At 44.5% G+C, this 26,902-nt stretch overlaps 2 protein-coding genes and 2 long non-coding RNA genes across 17 annotated transcripts in view; 3 read left to right on the top strand and 1 right to left on the bottom strand.

The window, feature by feature from the left end:
- LOC147012496 (uncharacterized) overlaps window positions 1-23,278 on the bottom strand; it is a 78,478-nt gene extending 55,200 nt beyond the window's left edge. The window contains exon 1 of the long non-coding RNA XR_015051641.1: window positions 23,162-23,278. This is a non-coding gene — a long non-coding RNA (uncharacterized LOC147012496). The remainder of the gene's footprint in view (window positions 1-23,161) is intronic.
- Window positions 1-26,902, top strand: part of DNAAF1 (dynein axonemal assembly factor 1) — a 158,809-nt gene that overhangs the window by 95,061 nt on the left and 36,846 nt on the right. For 13 of the 14 annotated variants that reach the window (XM_085856833.1, XM_085856835.1, XM_085856842.1 and 10 more), the window contains one exon: window positions 4,328-4,837. The exons of the other annotated variant lie outside the window; for it this stretch is intronic. Coding sequence is in view for 4 of the 13 variants with exons in the window: in XM_085856841.1 (XP_085712967.1) it covers window positions 4,328-4,330 (3 nt within the window). In the remaining 9 variants the exon portion in view is untranslated. Of the gene's footprint in view, window positions 1-4,327; window positions 4,838-26,902 lie in introns of those variants that run through there. 14 annotated transcript variants of the gene reach the window in all.
- Window positions 19,845-20,801, top strand: LOC147012497 (SCAN domain-containing protein 3-like). Its single transcript, XM_085856858.1, has one exon. It carries the CDS (start codon window positions 20,223-20,225, stop codon window positions 20,799-20,801), a length of 579 nt encoding a protein of 192 aa, XP_085712984.1. The 5' UTR covers window positions 19,845-20,222.
- On the top strand, window positions 23,350-25,504 carry LOC147012495 (uncharacterized). The gene is made up of 3 exons (XR_015051640.1): window positions 23,350-23,489; window positions 25,337-25,376; window positions 25,489-25,504. It is a non-coding gene; the product is annotated as an uncharacterized LOC147012495 (long non-coding RNA).

The following is a 26,902-nucleotide window of genomic DNA, read 5'->3' as shown; positions in this document are numbered from 1 at the left end:
TTCCATTCTGTCTCCAACACTCTTCATTCTTTTTATCAATGACCTTCTTTCTTCCACAAATAACCAAATGCACTCGTATGCTGATTACTCAACATTACATTCCTCCATGTCTTTCCCATCTGACCTGTCTTCCCTCACTCGATCTACATCTCGTTTCATCACAGCCACCTCTTTAAATTCGGATTTGGACGAGATCTCCCAGTGGGGCAAATGTAATCTCTCTCTCTCTCTCTCTCTCTCTCTCTCTCTCTCTCTCTCTCTCTCTCTCTCTCTCTCTCTCTCTCTCTCTCTCTCTCTCTCTCTCTCTCTCTCTCTCTCTCTCTCTCTCTCTCTCTCTCACTCACTCACTCACTCACTCACTCACTCACTCACTCACTCACTCACTCACTCACTCACTCACTCACTCACTCACTCACTCACACTCACTCCTCTCAACTCTCCAATCTCCTTTGAAAGCTCTAGAGTCATTCCACCTCATATGACCGGAGGCCTCCCAGTTGACCCCCTCAGATTTACTTTAAACTTTCGTAAAATAGTTCCCAGGTATCAAAATGAAGCTGCGTAAAATTTTAGGTCCATAGATGCGGTCAACTCTGAGATGTTGAGGGTTGAAAATGTGGTTGTGGCCCTATTTTTATGGTCATTGTGAGCATCACAAAATGAACGGCAACTTTTAAACTCACAACTTTTTAAATATTAATGCTAGAGCCTTGAAATTTTCAGAGATTATTCTTCTATAACTGCTCTGTAAGAAACAAACATAAAACTGAGTATACCTGTATTAAATTTTATGACCTGATCAGTTGAAATCCAGAAAAAAAGTTGGTTTTGTATGAAGACCCAACTTTGAGACTCCATATATTTTTATTGACCCATCGCAGAAGCTTGAATTTTTTTTCAGGTAATAACTGTATGGTAGTAGTATTCAAATACATGTTTACTTTTCTTAATCAGTCATATATAATACAGTCATGATCCCTCAAAAATTGAAAATTTTCATTTTTCCATGAAATTCAGGTGAGGATTACAAATATATGACAAGGTATACTACTTCAAATTGTTCACCATTGGAGAGAGCATATTCAAGTTTACAAAAGTGTCAAATATGAAAGTGGTATAATGTTTCTATCAATATTTTTAAAATATTTGAATAAATGATGTTCTGCCAGTGCTGTGCACGTTGTGTGTGCTATTTAATGAACAGTCCTTTAACATGTAGTACATATGTGTAGTACATGTATATGCAATGTACATACATATCATCTGCTATTAGGATACCATGAACACAATACTTTGAAATTTGAATTTGTAATTTGTTTCTCATTTATAGGTAGCAAGAGCTTAACTCATCTGGCTGGGGCTAAACATAGAACTCAGGAATAGTGGCTGATCTGCTGACGTCAGCAGTGCATATAGTTACATTCAAGGGAGGACATTTGTTGGGTTCCTTTGGTCCATGTGATGAAAGTTATTGATGCTCCCCTAACGTCAACTGGGAGGCAGTACAAGCTCGCACCTGACTTGGAAAAGCAGATCAAGGACCTATTCAAATCATTTACGTGAAATGTTCTATTACATTGTTATTGCAGTATGTGATATATTTTTGTATTATTAATTTGAATAATAGAACTAATCATTCATGATTACCATGGTGCCCACACCATGCACACACTTCATGTATTCATGACTGTGTTAACAACAGTTTTAAAAAAATAGAAAATATATATTTTTTAAATATACCACTTTGATATTTGACACTTTTGTAAACCAGAATATGCTCTTTCCAATGGTGAACAATTTGAAGTGGTATACCTTGTCATACATTTGCAATCCTCACCTGAATTTCGGGGGAAAAATGAAAATTTTCAATTTTGAGGGATCATGACTATTATATATGACTGATTAAGAAAAGTAAACATGTATTTGAATACTTCTACCATACAGTTATTACCTGAAAAAAATTCAAGCTTCTGGGATGGGTCAATAAAAATATATGGGGTCTCAAAGTTGGGTCTTCATACAAAACCAACTCTTTTTTTTTCTGGATTTCAACTGATCAGGTCATAAAATTTAATACAGGTATACTCAGTTTTATGTTTGTTTCTTACAGAGCAGTTATAGAAGAATAATCTCTGAAAAGTGCAAGGCTCTAGCATTAATATTTAAAAAGTTGTGGGAGTTTAAAAGTAGCTGTTCATTTTGTGATGCTCGCAACGACCATAAAAATAGGGCCACAACCACATTTTCAACCCTCAATATCTCGGAGTTGACCGCATCTATGGACCTAACATTTTACGCAACTTCATTTTCATACCTGGGAACTATTTTATGAAAGTTTAAAGTAAATCTGAGGGGGTCAACTGGGAACATTTTTCTTAAATTTGGTGATTTCAGATGGAATGACTCTCTACAATTACACTATGTGATACAATAAACCAACTAGGTATTACTCTAACATCAAATTTATCCTGGAATCCACACATCACTCAAATAGTTAAGTCTGCCTCAAAGAAATTGGGAGTCCTGTTCAGATGTCGAAGATTCTTCTCCTCTGAACAGTTGCTCCGACTCTAGAAAGGATTGATTCGTCCTTGTATAGAGTACTGCTCTCACATCTGGGGAGGTTCCAGCTCCACATACTTACTGGACAGAATTGAATCGAAAGTTATTCAACTTGTCATCTCTGCCAATGTGACCTCAAAACTCGACCCGCTCAAATTACGCCGCATTGTCGGCTCACTCTCTTTCCTCCAGGTATTACTTTGGTTTCTGCTCACAATAACTTGCTGTTTGTGTACCTCCACCATTAGCGAGACCAAGGAATACTCAACAAGCCACTACATCACATGATTATTGTGTGGCCATTGGCAATTCAAGGGTGGGCCGTTATGATGTTTGTTTCTTCCCCTCCACTGCCAAACTCTGGAACTCTTTACCTTCTCATGTCTTCCCAAACACTTATGACCTTCCCCTTTTCAAAAAGCGGATTTTTCACTTCCTCAAAAACTCAAGACTATTCTCTCTTTCCTTACTTTTCTACTCATGCATTTATTTTATCTAAGGCTTGGCCTCGAGGAACACTATTCAGTCCGTACCTGTAGCCTTCAACATAAAATAAATAAATAAATAAAGCTGAGTTTGTGTCTGTGGGTCTGTCTGTGTCTTTGAGTCATAAGCACCACCCATTCTACAGGCCATGCCCTCCAGCCGTCCAGAAATCACCACCATATTTTTCCCTCCACGTGGCTCAGATTGGTTTAAAGACCTCATGTACATTTGAAGACTGAACAACACGTCTTCTCTCATTCAATGAAGATAACGTTTTGATGAAAAAAGTAACATTTTGATTACAACTCCAGTGCTTGTTTTGTCTGCAGCGATCGTGGCAGCTGTCTAATATATATCACCCATGAAGGTACATTGATTCTTACATTATGCAAAGGAATGAAAATAGTGATATTTCAAAAATAGTGATATTTGTGGGATGTCAAACGCAGTTACTTTCTGTCTGCGAGAGTGACGTGTCGCTTGTAACTCAATGTTTGCTTACCAGAATTTGCAGTGACTGTTACAAGCAAAAATATCCCGTGTTTGCTTCCGTGCAAAGTATGGAAAAAGACGTCCCTACACATGACGTCATCACGCAGTGATGTCTGCAATAGCAGGAATGCACTAATAATTGGAGCCTTTTTTATAACATACTAAAACTCGTGGAAAATGATATGATAGAGGATAGATGATAGAAAGTTTATTTGCTGATTACTATGAGAAGGAGAAGAAGAAGAAGAGTAAGAAATATCATGCAAACATGGCAGTTTCATAAGAGGTGTCTCACTGTCTCCTCGTCTAAAATATAAATCTGAGTTCGTGGATATGTGGGTTTGAACAAGGTATGTTTTCATTACAATGAAAATACTCATGATTAATATTGAAAGTCTTTAATTTTTAAAAATGTCCTTTTGTCAGTGTTTTGTATGTACTGTATGCTGTTGAGATGTCCAGTGGTGTGTTCAGTTACCAAGCAGCGAGTAAGTGCTTGCCAATCCCGCCGTTCCTTATCAATGGCTTCTAATAGAGTGCTTGCTTGAGTACTTAAGCCACTTGGCAAGCGCTCCACAAGAAACTTGGTAACTTTTGACATGGCGATGAGGATAAACATCTATATATCGTATCGATTAATTTCAGCCATATCGATGAATTCATTCCTCAAGGAGTGGGATGGGAGGAGGCAGGGGAAGGGGTGGGATGGGAAGAGGGACCCGACGTTGCTCAGCAACGCCGGGTATCCCTGCTAGTTGCTCATATTTTCCTCATTTGTGTCCCACAGTGAATGGAAGTAAAGCGGATAAAATGATGTGCTTAGCAGAGAGAGAGAGAGCTGCCTCTTACAATCTGAACTCTACAGTGTGAAGCGTGCACAATAAGCCAATATTGCACTCACCAGCTCACAACACAATCTCCCCAACTCACACCATGCTCTCTCTAACTCACACCACAATTTTCCAAGCGTACACCACACTCTCTCCAGCTCATGCCACACTCTCTCCAATAATAAACTTTGTTGTTAATAAAGCTGGTTGTTTTCGTATAAAGTTTGTAAATAGTTTATTGTTAATAAACTTTGTTGTTAATACAGTTGGTTGTTCATGAATATAGGTTGCTAATGGTTTGTTGGAAAAATACTTTGTTGTTAATACAATTGGTTGTTTAGGAACGCAGGTTGTTATTAGTTTGTTGTTAATACAGTTAGTTATTAATGAATGAAGCTTGTTAATAGTTCTTTGTTAATAAACTTTGTTGTTCATTGTGGAAAATGAAATAAAGTTAAATTTGTGTGCTTGGTGGATTGAATGAATGAATGAATGCTAAGAAATGCTTGGGCAAAGATTTGTCCGCAGTGGTCAAGGACTTTGGTAAATACAGCATGCCTTTGATTGTCTTATTGATATGAAAAGGAGTTACACTGGTCCATGCATGTCCTGACAAGAGTTCACTATCGCACACTCCCATATCCTGCCTCAGGGCACACCTGGCTGGAGACGGAGCTATTTTTCCTTTCTGTTTTATTTAATTCTTGCTTTACAAAGCCCTTTGTGGTTTTGACATTGATTCATTAGTTTTCATGGAAACGATGCTTTTGGTATAGACCACGCCTTGTTCGTAATCTATCTATAATTCCAGCAATCTGTGTGTGTGTGTCTGTCTGTCTGTCTATCTGTCTGTCTGTCTGTGTGTGTGTATGTGTCTGTCTGTGTGTGTGTGTGACCGCTGTTTCTCGACAACCACTGGTCCAATCTAATTGAAACTTGCCAGGTATATTGTTACGGCGCCGGGACGTCGGCCGCGACACTACCGCAAGACGGAACCGCAAGTCGACTTGACCGATCGCCCGGAATTCAGATCGTACTTCTCCGGAGAAGACGGGTCCCTTTTTCGACCGAAATCCGCCAATGGGTAGACCATGTGGGGTAGGGTCGATTGCCAACTTCAATTTACCTAAGTATCCACGTGGTCCAACTACCGGGGAATTTCACCCTCGACGGAACTCGTACGAAACCGAGCCGCTTGGCGAGCTCGTTCCGTGTGCGATCCCGAGCGGTTTTAATTGCCGAGAACCGTCGGACCAAATTATCCTGCAACCACGGCAATGGCCAACTAATCCCTCACACACGACATGCTCAGTCAATGAAAGAAGGAACGCGGACGAGCTGAAAACATTTAACAATTGGGGTTTATTTATACGGCTTGAGAATTCAACTCCAATACACAACAGACTGTGAGAAGTTTAAAATATTGTATTAACCCCATGTCCACCACAATTCAAAGTGACCACTGATGCAGTACTTAATGATTGGCAAGAAGACACGTGAAGGCTTTTAGTTTCAATTCCTCAATAGCAGACAGGACATGAGTAATTAAGCCTCCAACAATCGTCCAAATAATAAGGTAATCTCCCCCTCCCAGATGAGAAGAATACACCCCCCCCCTACATTCATGATATATGACAAAAGTCCAATGAAGACTGGAATTGAATTTCAGATAAATTATGTATATCGGTCCTCCAAAATGGTCTGACCTACACTGTCTTGGCTGGGACATCTGCAACCATCTGTGCATGTCATTCTCAGTCGTCTGTAGCTGCAATGCATACTGAGGCAGCCATTGGTGCACCCACAAGAGACAATCTCCGAACATGCTTCAGGAATCGGAGGGAGGGAGAGTAAGTGTGGGTCCAGCACTCCAGCTCATGGATGTAACACACGGGACATATGGATGGAGAGAGTGGGATTGGTTCCAGACACTTGCAATTGTTAGTGTTCATGTATAATGTGGAATCGTGCTGCATCATGTGTTGGAAGTAGAGTTTCTTGACACTGTCCCATGCAGAATAACTTGACTCGTGCTTCGTTGCAAGTGTCTACAACTGGTGCTCCACACACTTTGCAGATAAAAACCTTGAATGATTCGATGACGTCATTGGTAATTTCACCTTTGTCCGGACTGTCCAACAGGTCATGGTATTTCTTGAACACTAGCCAAGCAGTCGACTTGCTGTTACCGAAGAATTGAGACACATTGTCACACCCCATTAAGGAATGAAATCCAAGTATCACGTCAACTTGAGGGGCTAAGTGTTTTCGAACATTGTGCACTGGAATAAACTGAGGAGTCTTGGCAATGCCAGATTTCATCCACAAATATGAACATGGCATTTTGTCATCATAGGCAAGCAATAGCAGCAGTACATTAGTGTCACTTACTGACACGACTGTCAAGTCCACATTGGCACGAAGGCAGTGGAGTACAAGACGGGTAGCAGCCTCCTCATGATCTCCTTCAAATGCTGTTACATCAAGCTCTGGGTCTGAAGTCTTAACCATTGTATATTTTGTAAATCCTCTCGAGACAACAATGATTTTGTTTGAGGGGTGTATTCAATAAGGTGATCAGATCGAAACAAGGCAAGATCTTTGTTTTCTTCCAGTGCAATAAAGTTTGACCAGTTTGCTGGTAAAGGTACTGTGCGACTTGCTAACGATGTCTCACAGGTTATAAGCCGTGTTTACGTTTCATTGTTGTGCCCACTTTGGTGGAGTCTCCAATATTTATAAAACGCTCCATCAATCCTGTGATAGGTTTCTCTCACATTGATTTACCGTTTTGGCAAATGTTTCTGCATATTCATCAAATGTCGTTTTGTCTGTTGGCTTTCCGAGAGCCATCACCCATACCTGGCCATCAATGACTAAGCAGGTTGTCCCGCTTCAAGGCACAGTTGTCGGGGTAGTGACATTGGTTCGCAGTGATCTATTGGCAGTGTGTAGGCTTCCACGCATCCTCCGACCAACCCCACATTGTGGGATAATAGTTAGGTCAGGTATGGGAGCATGCGTCGGAGAAGCGTGACAATGGTGGCCGTTGAAGAAGACGATGAAGAAGACGAAGAAGAATTGTTTAACAGGTGAAACCAGCGAATGACAGGAGACAGAAGGATATTAAATAAGTAATATTTATTAATCCCTAATCTCTACCTATAAAACACTACCTCATACTGATTAAAAGAAACAATTTTTTTTTAATTCCCAAATATCACAGATATCAATGCAGCACTGAATTAACTCACGACTTTCAGGTTGGTAACTTATGTCAGATAACCAGTTTGTGAAATAAACTTCAGGTTACAAATGATTAGAGGCTCGGCTGTGAACACATTCGAACAATCTTGTCAAGCTGGTGTCTCCAAGGAAATTATGCACAGGAGGAGACCATTCGGCCCATCATGCTCACACCTTACCAATACCAGATTTAATAAATCCTTCAATACCTGTTCCCTTTATGTGCAGCCTCATGGCTGGTGGTTGCATCATTAGTTAGGGGCATGGATATGCCATTGATGCAGTGCTCCTATTACCAGTACACTGGTACTCATTTAGCTGGCCTTGGAAGGATGGCAGGCTGAATCAACCCCCAGGTGTTCATTCAGTGGCCAACAGAGCTTGAACTCAGGTCCCTGGGATCCGCAGCCACCACCCGAATCACCAAGCCAACACCAGGCTTAACTGGTCGGGAAAGTTGCAAGTTGTTAAGGTGACCTTGGTATCACCAAAGCAAGCAGATGAATCCGAGTGTACAGATCAAGCTGAGCGACATTTAATTCAGAAATTGCATGTTGTTAAGAACCAAAATGCGTACTTGCAGCTGAAGTGAGGAAAAGGGAGGGAACATGCTCTTTGCCATCTCATTGCGATCAGAGATGAGATGCCTGCTTGGATGTCATCTCCGAGACACCAGCAAGGCAGTAGATTTGTCGAGTACCGACCAGTAGGTCAGAGCAGCCAGCTTTGCGGGGTGAAGCTGGGTCTTGTCGAGGCCTTGGAGTCGCAGAACCAGTCTCAGTTCGCATGCAGCTCTCTCAATTCCCTCTTTACTGGGTGAGCTGGTTTTAAAAACTCAGTCTGCTACAGGATTTGCAGCACAGCCGTTGCTCCTCTCCAATCCCATGTCCCACTCCTGAGATGTAAGGTGAGCTCTCCATTATTTATGATACCAGCTTGTTGGTCAATCATGGATCTGACATCGACCGGGTTGAGATGTTTTCATTCCAAGATCCATTTCAGAGATCTGTGACCATGGTTTAGTTTGGTGCACCCGGCACCCTGACACAATTTTAAAACAACCACCCATAATAATTGCCCCCAGTCCATTTCTCTTTCATTTGGGATTCCAGTTATGAAGCCATTCAGACACATTAACCAAAATACACTTCTTCAAAGCATATTAAACAGCCTTGAATTCCTTTCAACCGAAGAACACATTTTCCAGTTGACTGCTGTTAACAGTACATGTTTTACTGGAATTAACTGAACAATCAGCTTTCACATTTCAAGTACCTTTTACCTATGGCTCAAGTATATGTTATATTGATGTGAAATTTTCATGTGATGGTTAAATTCCTTGCTTAACAGCTTTTCTACCAATCTAGTTATACCTTCTTGATTCTCAGGTGAGGTTATGTTTTAGCTCCTAACAGACATTTAACAACATATTTATGGCCAATGCTGTGCAGAATATACAATTATCATGCTGAAACGATGTTTCTTGGTAGATTTTTATTGACAATATCAAAACTCCAGTACACGAGCCAAATGAATGTGCTGACAAACGGTCGTTATTTTGAATTAGCCATAAAAAGGATTAAAAACTCATCCGAGTGTGCGAACTACTTGATTTGGATTCAGCACACCAAAATACATTTCGTGTGAATGAGTGTCCACCATTAACATGGAATGTTTCCATTTTTCATTTTTTCCCCCCTCCATATTTGACCCTGTTTAACATGAGAACAAAAACCGCCATTTTATAGTGGTACTTGGGGAAAAATTTTACGCGCGGTCTCAACCGATCAAATTTGCTGCGTGTTCTGAGAGTGGAGTAACAGCAAGATTCATACAAAATTGTGGTGCCTAGTGATGCAACCACAGAGCCAACTTCGTCCAAACGATGGGTTTGTTTAAATGGATCTTTTTCTCAAAGATCTTTCCAAAATCGTCAGTTTCTCCAAGAATTGGCAAAAGGTTCAGCTCTGGACTGTTCCGTTTGACCCACCAGCTTCATATGGTTACCATCGCACCTGTTATTCAAAGTTCACGAACAAAGCGAATATACAGATGGTGCTCAGAATCGCAAAGCAACACTTGAAAAGACCTTCCCATGTCCTTTTTGTCAAGACTGCCTGGGATTGCATGTTCTCTGAACTCTCCAGTTAATGAAGAGATTGTTAATAGTTTGTTAATGAATAGAGATTGTTCATAGGTTGGTGTTAATGAATAGAGAATGTTAATTGGTTGTTGTTAATGAATATAGGTTGTTCATAGTTTATTGTTAATAAATAGAGATTGTTAATAGTTTGTTGTTAATGAATAGAGAATGTTAATAAGTTGTTAATGAATAGACATTGTTAATATATTCCACTTCAATGTATTTATTGCTGAGATTGCTTGGAGAAAATTAACATATTAAAATGTTTAACTACCGGTCAGTGTCTCTCTCTTTTGGTCCATCATGATGATGTTGTTGGCAGCCATTTCTATTGTCTGTCCTCAGGAGCATTACGTTTTCGGTGAGTTAATTTATGAAAAAAAACACCCTAACCCTCAACAAATTCTAACAAAAGGTTTTTCAGTGTTTTAAACGACAGAAAAAAAGTTTACCAAAATCCAACTACCGGGAGTGGGTTTAAACTGGGTCCCCGTTCAAAGATGGCCACCGCTGACCCTGAAAGTAAAGAATGTGGCTGTAACTTCCTTATAATTAGGTGTAGAACAAATTTTTTTTGTATCTAACCTCGGGTTTTAAGGGTCAAGGAATTCATTGGTGCCAATGGATTTATGACTTGGCCCATCAAATCCATAACTCCAAGATGGCGGCCAACACTCCCAAACGATTTGATATAAGACCGTGGTCTTTGCTTTATTCATTGTTTTCTTCATTAAATATTACTTATTTTGACCTTCTTTCAGCGTTATTATCTTGAATATTGAATGTTTTTATTTCTATCATAATGTCTGAGTTCAACACTGTCATGCGTTCACTGTACGTGTTCAATGATCTCACATACACCACAAGTGAACAACACAAAGATTCAACTGATGCCAGAATTGAAAGAGACGCATCAGACCTTTTGAAGATAAGCACAAAGCTGATTTCATGTTCACCTTTTTCCTCTGACCCCTCATTGAGAAATATAATCAATGGTATGGTGGCAAAAGAAGACGTCGATGTGCATGAATACGAATTCGTTGGAAGGGACATCATCGAAAGAATGATTGGACAGCCTGTATTTTCCTTCTCTTTCAAGAGGAAAGACAAAGCCAAGATCCTGGGAAATCCATTTGCTGTTAAGGTTGCTCGTGACAGAACCATTGATCCTGGCCTACTGTTCCAGCGATTCCTTGTAGTGTCCAGGACAGGACATCTGTCTCTAGAGGAGGTGATGAGATATGAGCTGAGTCCATACCCATCACACCTTTTTGGGGACAAAAAAGTCTTGAGAAAGGCCGACAAGCCTCAACTAGCCCAAGCAATTGGTGACCATTGTAACAAGATACCATCAAGTGAAGTGACATCAGATGCTATCCCGAAGACTGAAAGATATGATGCTTGACGGAGGCTCCTTACGATGCAAGCTGAAGTGGAAGAGGGGAGGTACCTATGGTAAAATAGCAAAGGCATATGCTGACTTTACAAGTAATAACTCTGGGACAGCAATTGTTGTGTTTGACGGGTATGGGGCAGGTCCCTCGATAAAGGATAACGCACACCAGAGATGGGGAAAAAAACAATCAATTATCCGGTCATGAACTTCACCAGTGAAACGACTATGAAGGGAAGCAGGAAGAAGGGAACTAACAAGCACCAACTAAATCAGCTTAATAAGTGATGAACTGAGGAGGGTGGGCTGTATGATCATTCAGGCAGAAGGGGACGCTGATGTGGACATCGTTAAAGCCGCAGTTAACACTGCATCTGCACATTCCACCACGATGATTTGAGAGGACACTGACTTATTAATTCTTTTTCTCCATTACGCCACAGCAAATGGCAAACCACTGTATTTTAGTCGAGAGACATTCCAAAAGTGTACAACATCAATTGCATTAAGTGTGTTCTTGGCAGTGAGTTGTATAGACAATTGTTATTTCTTCATGCTTTCACAGGATGTGATTTAACATCCTGTGTTTATGGTGTTGGAAAGAAATCATCTTTCCAAAAACTCGTCAAAGGTGATCCAGTCCTCCAATCCTGTGCAAATGCATTCACTTTACCAGGCAAGAACCACACCGACATAGAAAACCTCGGCAGCCAGGCGATGGCTGTTGTGTTTGGTGGGAAAAGTACATGTTCTCTGGCAGCATTGCGTTATGATTTACTCACTAACAAAGTCGTCTCTGCAAAAGCATTTGTTCTGCCTGGACGTCTTCCCCCAACTGAGTCTTCCACCAAATTCCATCGTCACAGGATGAACTCTCAGACCATGACATGGATGGGGATGGACAGTGATATTGATCCTTTGAACTGGGGTTGGAGACTTGAAGACAATCACCCTACACCCATAATGTCTGATATGAATGCTGCACCTGACACTCTCTTGAAAACGGGACATTGCAATTGCGCAACTGATTGCAATACCCGCTGTTGCAGTTGCAAATGATATGGGTTTCCTTGTACTTATACATGTGGATCATGCCAACTTAGGTCCTGTGACAATTCGCACAACCAGCTTTCAGAAGAACGAGAGGACAGTTTTGAGGACTAAACCGAGACGGTGAAAGAGTGACAGTTACTGTTCTTTTTAACCATTGCATTTAGTATGTATAAGATTTTGCACTTAATTATTCAGTGTACTCTCTGAAATTAATCATTCTGAAATGTGTCAATAAAATTTACTCCAAAAAAACGGATATTTGTATTCCTTGGCCCTAAAACTGATGTAGGCCTTCAGGTGAAATAATGTGGGAGTTATTGGTAGGTGCGTTCATTCATGATTGTTGGCCGACATGTTGGATTTACGAATTCGATGGACGAAGTCATAAATCCATGAGCACCAATGAATTGCTTGACCCTTAAACCCCGAGGTTAGATACAAAAAAACTTTGTTCTACACCTAATAAGGAAGATACAGGCCACTTTCTTGATTTTCAGGGTCAGCGGCGGTCATCTTGGAACTGACCCAGTTTGAACACACTTCCGGTGGTTAGATTTTGGTAAAAAAAAAAAATTCTCTCGTTTAAAACACCTAGTAGGTAAGAAAACACTGAAAGACCTTTTGTGAGAATTTGTTGAGTGTCTCATTGTATATTGAGCTGTTTATTTTTTCTTGTTGGCTGTGAGTGGGGACGTGTATGGCGTGGGTGGGACGACGGACGTGCATGGCGCGGGTGGGACGACGGACGTGCATGGCGCGGGTGGGACGACGGACGTGCATGGCGCGGGTGGGACGATGGACGTGCATGGCGTGGGTGGGACGACGGACGTGCACCGCACTTCTGTTAGAATGTTTCCATTTTATTAACCCTGAAGTCCTGAAAGATTTTTTTTCCATTATTGTCTGCCCTCAGTCTTTGTCCATGTATGATCTTCCTCATCTGTGGTTTTCTTATTTTGCTTGAAGCACAAGACTGTGAATAACATCGTACAGGCTGAGCATGCGGCGTGTCGCTATTGCAACGCTCTCACGGTAAATACAACTACTAACGTATGCCCAGCTAAGGGGCGCAGCGACGACCCCTCGGGGAGTTGACCCTTTTGCACTTCGTTCCCTTGGAAAAGGGGGTGGGGAACAGGGACGCGAAGTTCAGGCAGGAATTTGTAATTTGGTCATAGTGCCGGCGAGAGCTCTTCAACTCTTCGTGAAGCATCTTTAACATGCACAAACTCATGCCAGCAGACGGAACGTCCCGTTTAACGTCCATCCGAGGGACGGCACACACATTGAGGAATCGTCTTGCCTGTGAAACACCGGGATGACAGTTTATAGCTGGGTTGGGATTCGTACCTGTGCTACACAGCTAATCGGGGAGTGTGTGGACCTCCAGGCCGTCTTGTCACCCCCACGTGCCTCTAACCACTGCCCAGACGAAGTATCATTCCGAATCTGGAAGCCAACTGCACACAACAGCCAGGTCCTAGAGATCAGTTATATCGGTAAGTATGTGTTTCTAGGTAGGGTCCTGTCCTATGTTTAATGGGTGATTAATTGTACGTGCGCTGTGAATTATTTTATAGATAGGATTTTTACCCAAACAACAACCCTCTGCTCATGGCATTGTCCGTGCTCTTCGCGCGCTCGCCGGTATGGGGGCGTGGGCGGAATTCCATGCCCCAGGCGGTGTGAATTTTGCACCAAATATGGTTACGAAGCGTTTCGCGCTGGCTTGGCCCAAATAAGGGCACGGAGCGCCTCGTTCTGGCTTCGCGCAAAATAAGGGTATGCGTCATTTTTCGCCCAAAGGGCAACGCGCGGACCAAGGCTGGGGCGGTCCTTTCAAGAAGGCGGAGCCGCGACCCGCCGTCCACCCAATGGGAGCAGGCAATGGGGGAGCGGACCCGCCCCAAAAACAACGAAGAAAAGGAATGAGGATTGTGTCCCGTCGGCTCGAGCGCTCTTCTGTCTGGGTCTGCGGCTGACTGCATGCCGCACATCTGAGGAATCTCGCCTGGTGCATTACAACAAGCGGTCGACCATCTCATCACGGGAGATCACCTCGTCTCGCCTCCTCTGGGTTCGGCTGCCCTGGTCCGTTCTTTGGCGCCTGGTGCTCCGGGAAGGTGCGGTCGTCCAGCCGTGCCAACGCGGCCAGGTATCCAGCAACGTTCTCTTCCCACAGCTCGTCTTCCCTCCCGAGCTGAAGGGGCAATAAAGACCTCTAGGTCCGTCTCTTTCTAGGGTATTTGTGTGTCCGTGGGCCCTGTCTCTAAGTAGAATTGTTTCAGGAATTGCTTGTATATTTGATGCCCTTCTTTATTCGGATAACAGCCTGGTGTTGGCTCAGTGGTTAGAGTGGTGGCTTGGGATCCTAGGGTCCTGAGTTCAAGCTCTGTCGGCTATGGAAATAATACACCAGGGGGTTGACGCAGCCTGTCATCCTTCCGAGGTGGGCGAAATGAGTACCAGTTCCAGTGTGTGTACTGGTAGAGGGGCACTGCATCAGCGACACAGTCGCGCTTCAAGAAATGATAGCTACCCAGCAGCTAAGCTGCCATACGACCACACACATTCGGATAACTCTGCCCTTATGTGCTCCCCTTGTCCCCCGATTATTGTAAATAAATTCCCCTCTTGTTGAATGTTCCAGCTCGTTCTTTGTCATTTCTGCCTTTGGTTTGCCACGGGTGCGTATTGGGGATTAGGAAGGCCGTTGTTGGCGTTATTGTTCATTTGGACTAGTGGTTCTCAAAGTGGTCCCGACCGCCCCCCAGTGGGCGCTGGGAACTTTCAGGGGGGCGCTTCAGACGCCACGAGTGGTAGGGGGCGCTGGCAATGATTTGGGGGGGGGGGGCACTGGTGATTTAGAGGAGCAGCGGCGATTAGGAGCGCTCATTGGGCTTCCTGCAGTCTGAACAGGCTACCCGGTGCCATTCGGCAAATTGGCCATACAATGCCCGTTGCGGTCCTCCTCGTTTGTCGTGGCGACGTCGAGAGAGAAATTAAACACAGGCAATAGGACAGGTAGGCCTTTTTGTAAATGATGAACACATTTTAAAATGTATTTATTCTGAAAATCATTAATAGTGGGGCGGCTTCGCCCAAATATTCAAAAGAATTGTGCATTTTGTGATACAAGCACCAAATTTGGCACAAATGTACATTAATATGTTGCGAACATTTTCAGATTTTGGGCCACTTGAAATTCTCTCTTTATGTCCGCCATATTGGATTTCAAAATGGCCGCCACTTGAAATCTACATTTGCTATTATCTCTGGACGTGATGCAGCTATTGACTTGATTCTGGTATCTAAATGTATGTTTTTGGGGGCAAGGAATCCAATGGTACCATTTTCAACTTAATATTATCTATCACAGTCTGTTATAAATATAATTTTATTTGGAAATTATCGAGGCAAATATTGGATTCAACACAATACTTTGAAACGAATGTTTTAGTTCTGTAAATATAAATAAAAAAACCTATACTCAATCACTAGTAACAACTCAGACAAGCTCATATATACTGGCAGTCTAAAATATAAATTCACATCAAGTGACTGCAGCAGCACTGTACATCCTGCAACACCGTGCCTACAACCACTACTGTCTGGGAGAAACCAGGGATGCAGAGGACCTTCCGGAGTTTGAAGACTGGTGTTGCCAGAGAGGAGAAGACATCCCCCAGTTTCACTACTGGGCAACCATGCTGGAACTAGAACTGTTGGTTCTAGTGTATGTGCGTTCTCTCAGGCAGGGATCGTTAATGATGTACCTCGATGCTCTGACAGAGCTGGTCCCCTGGTTCCATGCACTGGATCACACCCACTATGCTAGGTGGATACCAGTGCACCTGAAGGACATGGCCGAACTCACCATCAAACACCCAGATGTTGCCAGGAAATTTAGGGAAAGCCACTTCACCGTTCAGAAAACACAGAGGGTGTTCTCTTCAATCCTGATTGACCAGGCACATGAGCAGAATAATGCCTGCATCAAAGGAGACGGTGGAGCAGTTGGGCTCACTGACAACCCTTGTGCCCTACGTCGCTGGATGGTTGCGGGACCAGAAGTTGCCAGGGTGATCGAAGAATTCCAGGATGGGAACCAACACTGGAGACGGCAAACAGCAGACACACGTCATCATGATCAGACGCCAAGTGTACAGGCCTCATTTGTGAAAGATGTTCACTCTCTCATCGGTGTCATAGAGGAGATGGGCAACCCATTCGAGGAGGAGAGTCAGGATGTAGTCAAACTGGACACAAAGGAGATCGCAGATCCTGCTGCTGTGGAGACCGTGATGAATGCCAAGAGGATTGGCCAAGAACAGTTCGAGGCTTTCACCAGAGAGTGTCTGTTGGACAGAACAAAGGCAGTGGACGCACCCATTCCTCGTAACAAGCTGAAGGTGTTCAGCGCTTCCACTCCAAGAAGCCAGAGCATAGGTCAGCAACAGCTCGCCTCCATCAAGAATGACCATGAACTCTTCGCACGCCTGTACATTGGCTGCCAGACGAGGGATGGAAACCTTGAGGAGTTCTTTTGTCACGAGAATCAGGCATGTCCTCCTGCATTGTCTGATGGTGGAAGCCTCTGCACTGGTACCAAGAGTGATCTCCTCACATGCTTGGAAGAAGTCTCCGACGCAAAGACAGAGACTCCCGTCACGACCTGTATTGTGCTTGATGGAGCAGCAATCGTCCAGATGCTGAAGTCGGCTGCATCAAAGACCTTTGAAGAGTATGCACAACAGATCTTCATCCCGTATATGTCCACGAAGCTGCAAACAGTGCCATGCCTGGATCTGGTCTGGGATACTTACCTTGCTGATTCACTGAAAGGTAGTACACGTGCAAAGCAGGGACAAGGTGTGCGGAGACGTGTGGTGGCTGCCGCAGCCATACCAGGAAACTGGCAGAACTTCCTACGAGTGGACAGCAACAAGACCGAGCTGTTCAGGTTCCTCTCAGCAGCTCTCATGGAAAGGTTTGACCAGGAGGACAAGCAACTCGTCATTACTGATGGAGAGGCAGTGCTCAGCAAGCCACCACTGCCAGATCTGACCTCACTCGCCCCATGTAACCATGAAGAAGCTGACAGTCGGATGTTGCTGCATGCATCTCACACAGTCCGGCATGGACACCATGCAATACTCATCCGGACTGTAGACACCGATGTTGTGGTGCTGGCAGTGTCCCTGGCACAGGAGTTGCAACCAGAAGACAAACTGTGGCTGGCATTCGGAACAGGCCAGAGTTTCCGATACCTAGCAGCACACGAAATAGCAGCTGGATTGGGACGAGAGAAGGCTCGTGCACTGCCAATGTTCCACGCTCTAACTGGATGCGACACTGTGTCTAGTTTTCATAGACATGGCAAGAAGACTGCGTGGGCAGTCTGGATGGTACTGCCAGAACTCACTGAGGCGCTGCTGCTGCTGCTGTCCTCTGCACCTCGTGACATACCAGACGATGCAATGTGCATCATCGAGAGGTTCGTGATCCTGTTGTATGATCGAACCAGCAAATGCACAGACATTGACAAGGCCAGGAGGAAACTCTTCGCAAGGAAGAACAATGTGCAGCTCATCCCTCCAACAAAGGCAGCTCTGGAGGAACATGTCAAGAGGGCAGTGTATCAAGGTGGACATGTGTGGGGTCAGATACTGCAGCCAGCACCAGAGCTCCCTCCACCAACCAACTGGGGTTGGTCAAGGACTGGAGAAGGACAGTACACACCTTACTGGACCAGGCAAACTGAAGCAGCTCATAGCTGCATTGAGCTGGTTTCTTGCAAGTGCAAGAAAGGGTGTGTGAGGCGCTGCAAGTGCAAAAAGGCTGCCCTTCAGTGCACAGCCCTCTGTGTGTGTGAAGGGGACTGCACATGACGATGAGTCAACAACATACATGTACTTGTGGCAATGCTGAACTTGTTAACATGACACTGTTTATGTACACGTATCTTCAGTACCGGTATATACCTAGCCTCAGATACCAGTACACCTAGCCTCAAATACTAGACCATGTAGCATGTCAGTATTATACCTAACACATTTACAGAACTAAGACATTATTTTCAAAGTATTGTGTTGAATCCAATATTTGCCTCGATAATTTCCAAATAAAATGATATGACAGACTGTGATAGATAATATTAAGTTGAAAATGGTACCATTGGATTCCTTGCCCCCAAAAACATACATTTAGATACCAGAATCAAGTCAATAGCTGCATCACGTCCAGAGATAATAGCAAATGTAGATTTCAAGTGGCGGCCATTTTGACATCCAATATGGCGGACATAAAGAGAGAATTTCAAGTGGCCCAAAATCTGAAAATGTTTTTAACATATTAATCTACATTTGTGCCAAATTTGGTGCTTGTATCTCAAAATGCACAACAGGTTTGCCATGCTGCTACACTATAAGTTCTTCAAGCATATTACAGACTTGTTTACCAACAATGCAAGTCAGTGGTTTTTTTTAATACACACATGGTGTGAATACCATATACATGTGTTATGATCCGGCAGCGCAATTCCTAGCGAGGCGCGAGTACTGAGGCGGCGCGAGTACTGAGGCGGCGCGAGTACTGAGGCGGCGCGAGTACTGAGGCGGCGCGGCATTGTGTTTTAGGCGCGTCCTGTTGTAGCTACCGTTGGAAATGTGAAGAAAAAAATTTTGACGCGCAGGGTGAAAAAATCGATGCGCGCGCTGACCAGAAACCGGAAATATATAATTATTGTTTGGCCTTATTACTGGTGTTAGTCTTTCGACACCTTAGCGTGTTGATTTCGTTATTCAAAAAAGCTTCACGTCCGGTCGGCTTCAAGATGTCGGCCTCAAAGAAAAGTGTCGTCAGTATTCCGTTGAATACATCAAGTATGGATTCATTCCATCCCTGACGAACACGCAGTTACCGATGTGTTTGTTGTGTGGTATCACGTTGTCCAATGAAGCAATGAAACCATCTCCACTGAGCGAGCACCTGAGTAAAAAGCACAGTGATCAGGCTCGCGCAGAGGTCAGCTATTTCCAATCGCTGAAAGAGAAATTTGAGAAGCGATCCACGGTAACGACAATGTTCAAAGCCAGCCAAAAGCTCGTGGATAAAGGACTGGAAGCGTCGTATAAGCTGTCATTGCTCATCGCCAGATCTGGAAAACCGTATTCAATCGGCGAACAGTTGATCAAACCGGCTGTTGGGGAAGTGATAAAAACTGTTATGGACCAGGATCCGTATCCAGTTCTCTCGTCGATTGCGCTCAGAAATGATTCCGTGGCCAGGCGGATTGATGAAATGTCATCAGATGTAGAAGATAAGCTGTGTTGTGAGCTGAGAAGCTCGCACTTTGCCATCCAGCTGGATGAGTCCACTTTGCGTGACAGTGAAGCTCTGTTACTCTGCTACGTTCGCTTCATCTGTGATCAGGAAATGGTGGAAGAATTGTTGATTGCCCGCTCTCTCCAGACCGATACGAAGGGTTCTTCCATCTTCCAAATGTTGGAGAAGTACTTTATTGATAAGAACATACCGATGGAGAACATTCTCGCTTGCGCGACGGACGGGGCACCAGCGATGGTTGACCACCAGCGTGGTTTTATTACGCTTCTGAAGAACCAGGTACCATCCGTGTTCGCCATTCACTGTCGTGCACTGCCAGCATCTTGTAGCAAAAGCTCTCAGCACCAGACTTCATACATCACTCCAAATAGTAATCAAAGCAGTGAATAAAATCAAGGTGTCGTCTCTGCATGATCAGCTGTTTCGTCAGCTTTGCCAGGAGAATGATGAACCATTCGAGAGGCTCTTGTTCCATACCGAAGTTCGATGTTTGTCCAAAGACACTTGTTTGACCCGTTTCCATGCCCTCTTCTCGACAGTGGTCGAGTTTCTGTCGGAAATTGATACAGAGTTATCGGAGAAAGTGAATGTGATTGAGCATGATGTGGCTTACCTCACGGACATATTCAGTATACTGAATGATGTCAACAAACAACTCCAGGGTGACCATATGACGCTGATTAAAGCAAAGAAAGTGATCGGCGCATTCGTAACCAAGGCGACTCTGCACAGGGAAACCCTCGGCCGCAGAGACATGTACCACTTAACCCGGTTGGCAAAGGAAACTGCTGTTTCTGATGAAGAGCTGCTCGTTTATTGCAATCACCTTGAGAAGATTCGTGGAGATATGGAGCAGCGTTTCAGAGACATGCTAGAACTGTCGGTGCCAGCATGGGTGATCAACCCATTCAAATGTGACATTCGAGATGTGAAGCGCGAATTACAGGACGAAATTATCAACTTGTGGAATGACGATGAGGCGAAGGCAAGATTCTCGCAGCATGAATACGGCAAATTCAGGATTTTGGAGCGAGGCGAATACCCCGCAATGTGGACAGAGGCAGAACTGCTGCTGATGGCGTTCCCCACATCATACCTCGTTGAAAGAGGGTTCAGCGCCGTGATGGTGCTGCTGACCAAGTATCGAAACCGCCTTGACATTACCAAGAGGGGTGATCTGCGTCTCTACCTCACTGAGATGGAGCCAGACATTAGTAATCTCGCAGCGAGTCACCAGGCTCACCCTTAACATTAATGGTATTTGGGCCTGTTATAACATTCCCAGTTTGACTCACCTGGACCTGTTCTGCTGAAACATTGCAGGTAGTGCAAAATAAAATAGAAAAGTAAAGGAAAAGTAAAATAAAGTAAAATATTATTCAGAAAATATTTGGCTTCTGTTATTTTTGCTTCCTATCTACATAAATTCGGACTATCCTATTGCCCACTGGGTGTCCGACCACGAACGATAGGACAAGGGGGCATTGGGCCGGTCCAAGAGGGCAGAAGGGGGCGGTAGTCAAAAAAAGTTTGAGAACCACTGATTTGGACCGACAGGCCTTGATAACCATCCACTCGGGTTACACACGGTTCGAGTACGGTAACCCTTGTCCTGCTCGAGGACTGTCGAGGGTGTAAATTCCCCAGTAGCTTTGCCGTGTGGGTACTTAGGTATAGTGAAGTTTGGCAATTAACCCTACTCCACGCGGTCGACTGATTGGCGATTCATGGTCCTGTAAGGGACCCGTGCCTTTTGGACTTATCCGAGGGTCACGACCTAAATTCCGGGTGTTCGGTGGAGCCGACTCCACTGCTCCACCTAGCAGTCGTGCTCGCCACCGAGACCTGGCCCTGCAACAGTATTGCAAGCCCCATGGATTTCCCACGCTTGTCTCGGGCACAAACCTGAAGCCAGATATAAACAAAGAATCCACACTCAGTGGAGTCATGGGTAGTGGGGCAATCTGCTCTGAACCTGCGATGTGTCGCTACTTCAAACTGCAACCTCGTTTTTATACCAAGTACCTATAAAATGGGACGTGCTGCTTCCTTGCTTAATGCTCAACATTTAAAACCATAGAGCACGGAAAAACATCAAACGTATGGACGAACAAACTCATGATATATCGAATTGAAATTCTATTTAGGTGACGTCACATATTATATCCTCAAAAACGTCAACATGTCACTCAAGGCCTCAACATACCCTCGAACAACATGGTGAGACGACGGTGATGTTAAAATACCAAATAGAACACTTTCCTCCATGATGGCAAACTACCCCAACATCGTGCACTAAACCCCCAAACATCATACACACTAAACCCCCCAACATCATTCACACTAAACCCCCAAACATCATTCATACTAAACCGCCGAACATCAATCACACTAAACCCCGAATATCATTCACACTAAACCCCCGAATATCATTCACACTAAACCCCCAAGCATCATTCACACTAAACCCCCAAACATCATTCACACTAAACGCCCGAACATCATTCACACTAAACCCCCAAACATCATTCACACTAAACCCCCCAACATCATTCACACTAAACCCCCAAACATCATTCACACTAAACCCCCGAACATCAATCACACTAAACCCCGAATATCATTCACACTAAACCCCGAATATCATTCACACTAAACCCCCAAGCATCATTCACACTAAACCCCCAAACATCATTCACACTAAACCCCCGAACATCATTCACACTAAACCCCCAAACATCATTCACACTAAACCCCCCCAACATCATTCACACTAAGCCCCCTAACATCATTCATACTAAACCCCCTAACATCATTCACACTAAATCCCCTAACATCATTCACACTAAACCCCCAAACATCATTCACACTAAACCCCCGAACATCATTCACACTAAACCCCCAAACATCATTCACACTAAACCCCCGAACATCATTCACACTAAACCCCCAAACAGCATTCACACTAAACCCCCCAACAGTCACACTAAACCCCCAAACATCAATCACACTAAACCGCGAAGATCATTCACACTAAACCCCCAACATCATTCACACTAAGCCCCCAAACATCATTCACACTAAACCCCCGAACATCATTCACACTAAACCTCCCAACATCATTCACACTAAACCCCCAACATCATTCACACTAAACCCCCAAACATCATTCACACTAAACCCCAAACATCATTCACACGAAACCCCCCAAACATCATTCACAAGAAACCCTCCAACATCATTCACACTAAACCCCCCAACATCATTCACACTAAACCCCAAACATCATTTACAATTAACCCCCCAACATCATTCACACGAAACCCCCCAACATCATTCACACAAAACCCCCCAACATCATTCACACTAAACCCCAAACATCATTCACAATTAACCCCCCAACATCATTCACACTAAACCCCCAAACATCATTCACACTAAACCCCAAACATCATTCACACGAAACCCCCCAAACATCATTCACAAGAAACCCCCAAACATCATTCACACGAAACCCCCCAACATCATTCACACTAAACCCCCAACATCATTCACACGAAACCCCCCAACATCATTCACACAAAACCCCCCAACATCATTCACACTCACTTTGAGATCATTGCAGTTAATCACTCCGTGTCCCAGACAATCGAAGCCGTTCACTCAGGCGCTCGCTCCTCGTCGTCATGTCAACGGCTTCAACACCGGAGTGACGTCACAGTTGGGCGGAGAGGCGGTTTGTGCGATTATTCTGACTCAGGTCGTGATGAGGCGTACATTGGGTGGTGTGAGGAGGAGTACATTGGGTGGTGTGAGAGGAGAGTGAGGGTTGCGGTTTATTGAATGTGACGTCGGCAGTCGGTTGCCATCGAACGTGCTTGAGGGAGCGGAATCGGCGCGCACATACTCACGGATCCATCATGGCGACAAACGGCAGGTAAATGACGCTCATTGTGCTCTTTGTATGACGTCATACCGAACGTGGAGTTGTGTACTAAACCCCCCAAACTTCTCACTACGTCATTTATTATTCGCTCATTTCGCCGTTTTGTGGAAATGGATGGAAGGTTCTTGGTCCCGGTGTCTCCTCGTGCTGCGCGCCGGTTCCGCGCTTCCATCAGGCGTATAAACGTGTTGTCGCCATTGTACAGGATTATAATGAATCGGAATGAGGTTTTCTATAATTAGTCATTAAATAAATTCGTTTTCATGGGATACGGACTTGGGGAAAATAGAACGTGCTGTCTGGATAAGGATGTTGGACACGGGGACATCGTGGAAATCCGACGGTTTGGGGACGTGGTGACGTGTTCAACCTGCGGTTCGGGGGACGTGATGACGTGTTCAACCTGCAGCTCGCGGGACGTGGTGACGTGATCAACCTGCGGTTCGGGGGACGTGGTGACGTGTTAAACTTGTCCTTGGTTTGGATTTAGCGAAATGACCACGCACGTGGTCATCGTTTTTCGAAAAATCGTAAAAAATTATAAAACAACTTGAACAACTTTCCTTGTTTTCCTGTAAGGATAATGCAACTGAACGAAATCTCAATGCATTTCAATGCCTGGCGTTGGCTTCGTGGTGAGGGTGGTGGCCTGGGATCCTAGGGTACCCGTTGGTTGCTGAATTAACAACCTGTCATCTCACACACAGTACGAGCTCAACCTGTCAATCTGTCATCCTTCCTTCCGATGGTTGATTCAACCTGTCAACCTTCCGAGGTCAGCAAAATGACCACTGGTATACTGGTAATAGGGGCACTGCATCAGCGGCATAGCCATGCCCCTAACCCACGATGCCACCAGCAGCCAAAAGGCAGCACATGATGGGAATGCATTCCACAAAGTCCGCAACAAGTGTGTGTCCACTCTCAGGAGAGTCAGAAAACCTCATCCGTCCAACCTCAACAATGAACTTTCAAACTTGTCTCCCTCCTCGAAAACCCGGTGGCACCTTGTTAAGTCTATCTCTGGACAATGCATCCCTTCCCTCTCTTCAAATGGAACCACAGCGGAGTCCGTTCGTGAGGAGGTGGAATGTCTCAATTCTGTGTTTTCCTCCAAATCTCATGTCCCTCACCCCTCACTCTCGGGACACATCGATCTGCCCCTGAGGAACCCAACCGCTCCTGGACTCTCCATCTTTTACACCTGAAAAGGTTCTTTCAGCCCTCGACTCTGACTCTGTTCCTGGACCGGATGGCATCAGCTCACGTGTTGACCTTCTCTGCTGTTCTTGCACCCACACGCTCTCTCTGCCCTCTTCACCCTGTCATTTGCTCTCGGTCATCGAGAGCGGCATCGACATGTAAACGTGTTGGATCTCGGGTTTCGACGTGACGAGCGCCAGTAAAGGAGTTCACGGTATGGTGAATAAAGTCGTGACACGGATTCCAACCGTCTTGGACGTCTTTTCCTTATCTTACTGGCGTACGTAATGTCGTGTCGGTCTGTCTGTGACGGTTTTTTGACCACGATACATTCGGTGGTTACTTATCCAATCGCAATCAAACTTGACAGGGTCATTAGGGGTCACACGATGGAGGTTGTGGCGATTTAACTTCCCTTCATCCCCATTGGGGGTTCAACTCCTTGCATGAACTGCATGTTGAGGTGTATCATAGGTTATCGTGGCTTTCATGGAGCACACCTTCTGCAAGTAAAAATTATTAAAACCACAAACGTTTCAATCGATTCTGTCCAACGTACAGTTACGTGTTTTAAACAGTCGCTACGAGCTACGACTAAAGTGAAAGAAATTATATACTTGTCCCATCTCCCTCAGATGAATGGATCAGAGCCATCTTGATTTGCAATGCCTCCAGGTAAGTGACAATGATCTTTAAGTAATAAAACTGCTTACATGAGTCTTTACACATGAATGTTGGAGGTTTAACGATGAGGTTGTAACGATTTAACTTGCTCCCTTCCCCAAAGCAATGTTACACCTTGGGGGAAGTCCGTGTTGAGGTGTATAGCCGTGTGAAGACGGCTTATGGTGGCGTTTTTGCTAATTTACAATGGTGAGGCACAGTTTTGAAATCTCCGTCAACAAGAGAATGATTGAGTAACATACACTACACGGCTAAAAGTATGTGGACACCTGCTCGTCCAAGATCTCATTCCATAATCATGGGTATTAATATGGAGTTTGTCCTCCCTACCCCCCCCCCCCTTTGCTGTTATAACAGCCTCCACTCTTCTGGGAAGGTTTTCCACGAGACGTGTCAACATTGTTGCGGGGATTTGCATCCGTTCAGCCATTAAAGCATTAGTGAGATCAGGCACTGATGTTGGGTGATTAAGTCTGGCTCTCAGTCAGTGTTCCAATTATTCCCAAAAGTGTTTGATGGGGTTGAGGTCAGGGCTCAGTCAAGTTCTTCCACACCAATCTCGACAAACCATTTCTGTATGGACCTCGCTTTGTGCACGGGGAATTGTCATGCTGAAACAGGAAAGGACTTTCCCCAAACTTTTGCCACAAAGTTAGAAACACAGAATCATCTAGAATGTCATTGTATGCTGTAGAGTTAGGATTTCCCTTCACTGGAACGAAGGGGCCGAGCCCGAACCATGAAAACAGCCCCAGACCTGATTCATCCTCCACCAAACTTTACAGTTGGCACTATGCATTCAGGCAGATAACGTTCTCCTGGCATCCGTCAAACCCAGATTCGTGCGTCGGACTGGCAGATGGTGAAGCGTGATTCATCACTCCAAAGAACGCGTTTCCACTGTTCCAGAGTCCAGTGGTGGTTAGCTTAACACCACTCCAGCCGACGCTTGACGTTACACATGGTGATCTTCGGCTTGTGTGCGGCTGCTCGGCCATGGAAACCCATTTCATGAAATCTCGACGAACAGTGCTTGTGCTGACATTGCTTCCAGAGGCAGTTTGGAACTCGGTGATGAGTGTTGCAACCGACGACAGACGATTTTTCGACTCCACGCGCTTAAGCATTCGGCGGTCCCGTTCGATGAGCTTGTGTGGCCGACCACTTCGCGGTTAAGCTGTTGTTGCTCCAAGATGTTTCCACTTCACAATAACAGCACTTATAGTTGACCAGGGCAGAAATTTGATAAACTGACTTGTTGCAAAGGTGTCATCCTATGACGGTGCCATGTTGAGAGTCACTGAGTTCTTCAGTACGGTCCATTCTTCTGCCAATGTTTGTCTATGGAGATTACATGGCTGTGTGCTTGATTTTATACACCTGTCAGTAATGGGGGTGGCTGAAATAGCCGAATCCACCAAGTGGAAGGAGTGTCCACACACTTTTGGCCATTTCCGAGATGATATTGACATGATCTAACATGTGACAATGTCATGCACTGTCTGAACCTTTCAATG

This window comes from Eptatretus burgeri, chromosome 15, assembly GCF_056783735.1.
Source record: "Eptatretus burgeri isolate ZD-2024b chromosome 15, Ebu_testis_v1, whole genome shotgun sequence".
NCBI lineage: Eukaryota > Metazoa > Chordata > Myxini > Myxiniformes > Myxinidae > Eptatretus > Eptatretus burgeri.
Note: the sequence above shows the minus strand (reverse complement) of the source record. Positions and strands in the feature narration are given on the sequence as shown.

Excerpts from the sequence above, each read along its gene's own strand:
- LOC147012497 (XM_085856858.1), top strand. The coding sequence starts at position 20,223 with ATGACGCTGATTAAAGCAAAGAAAGTGATCGGCGCATTCGTAACCAAG.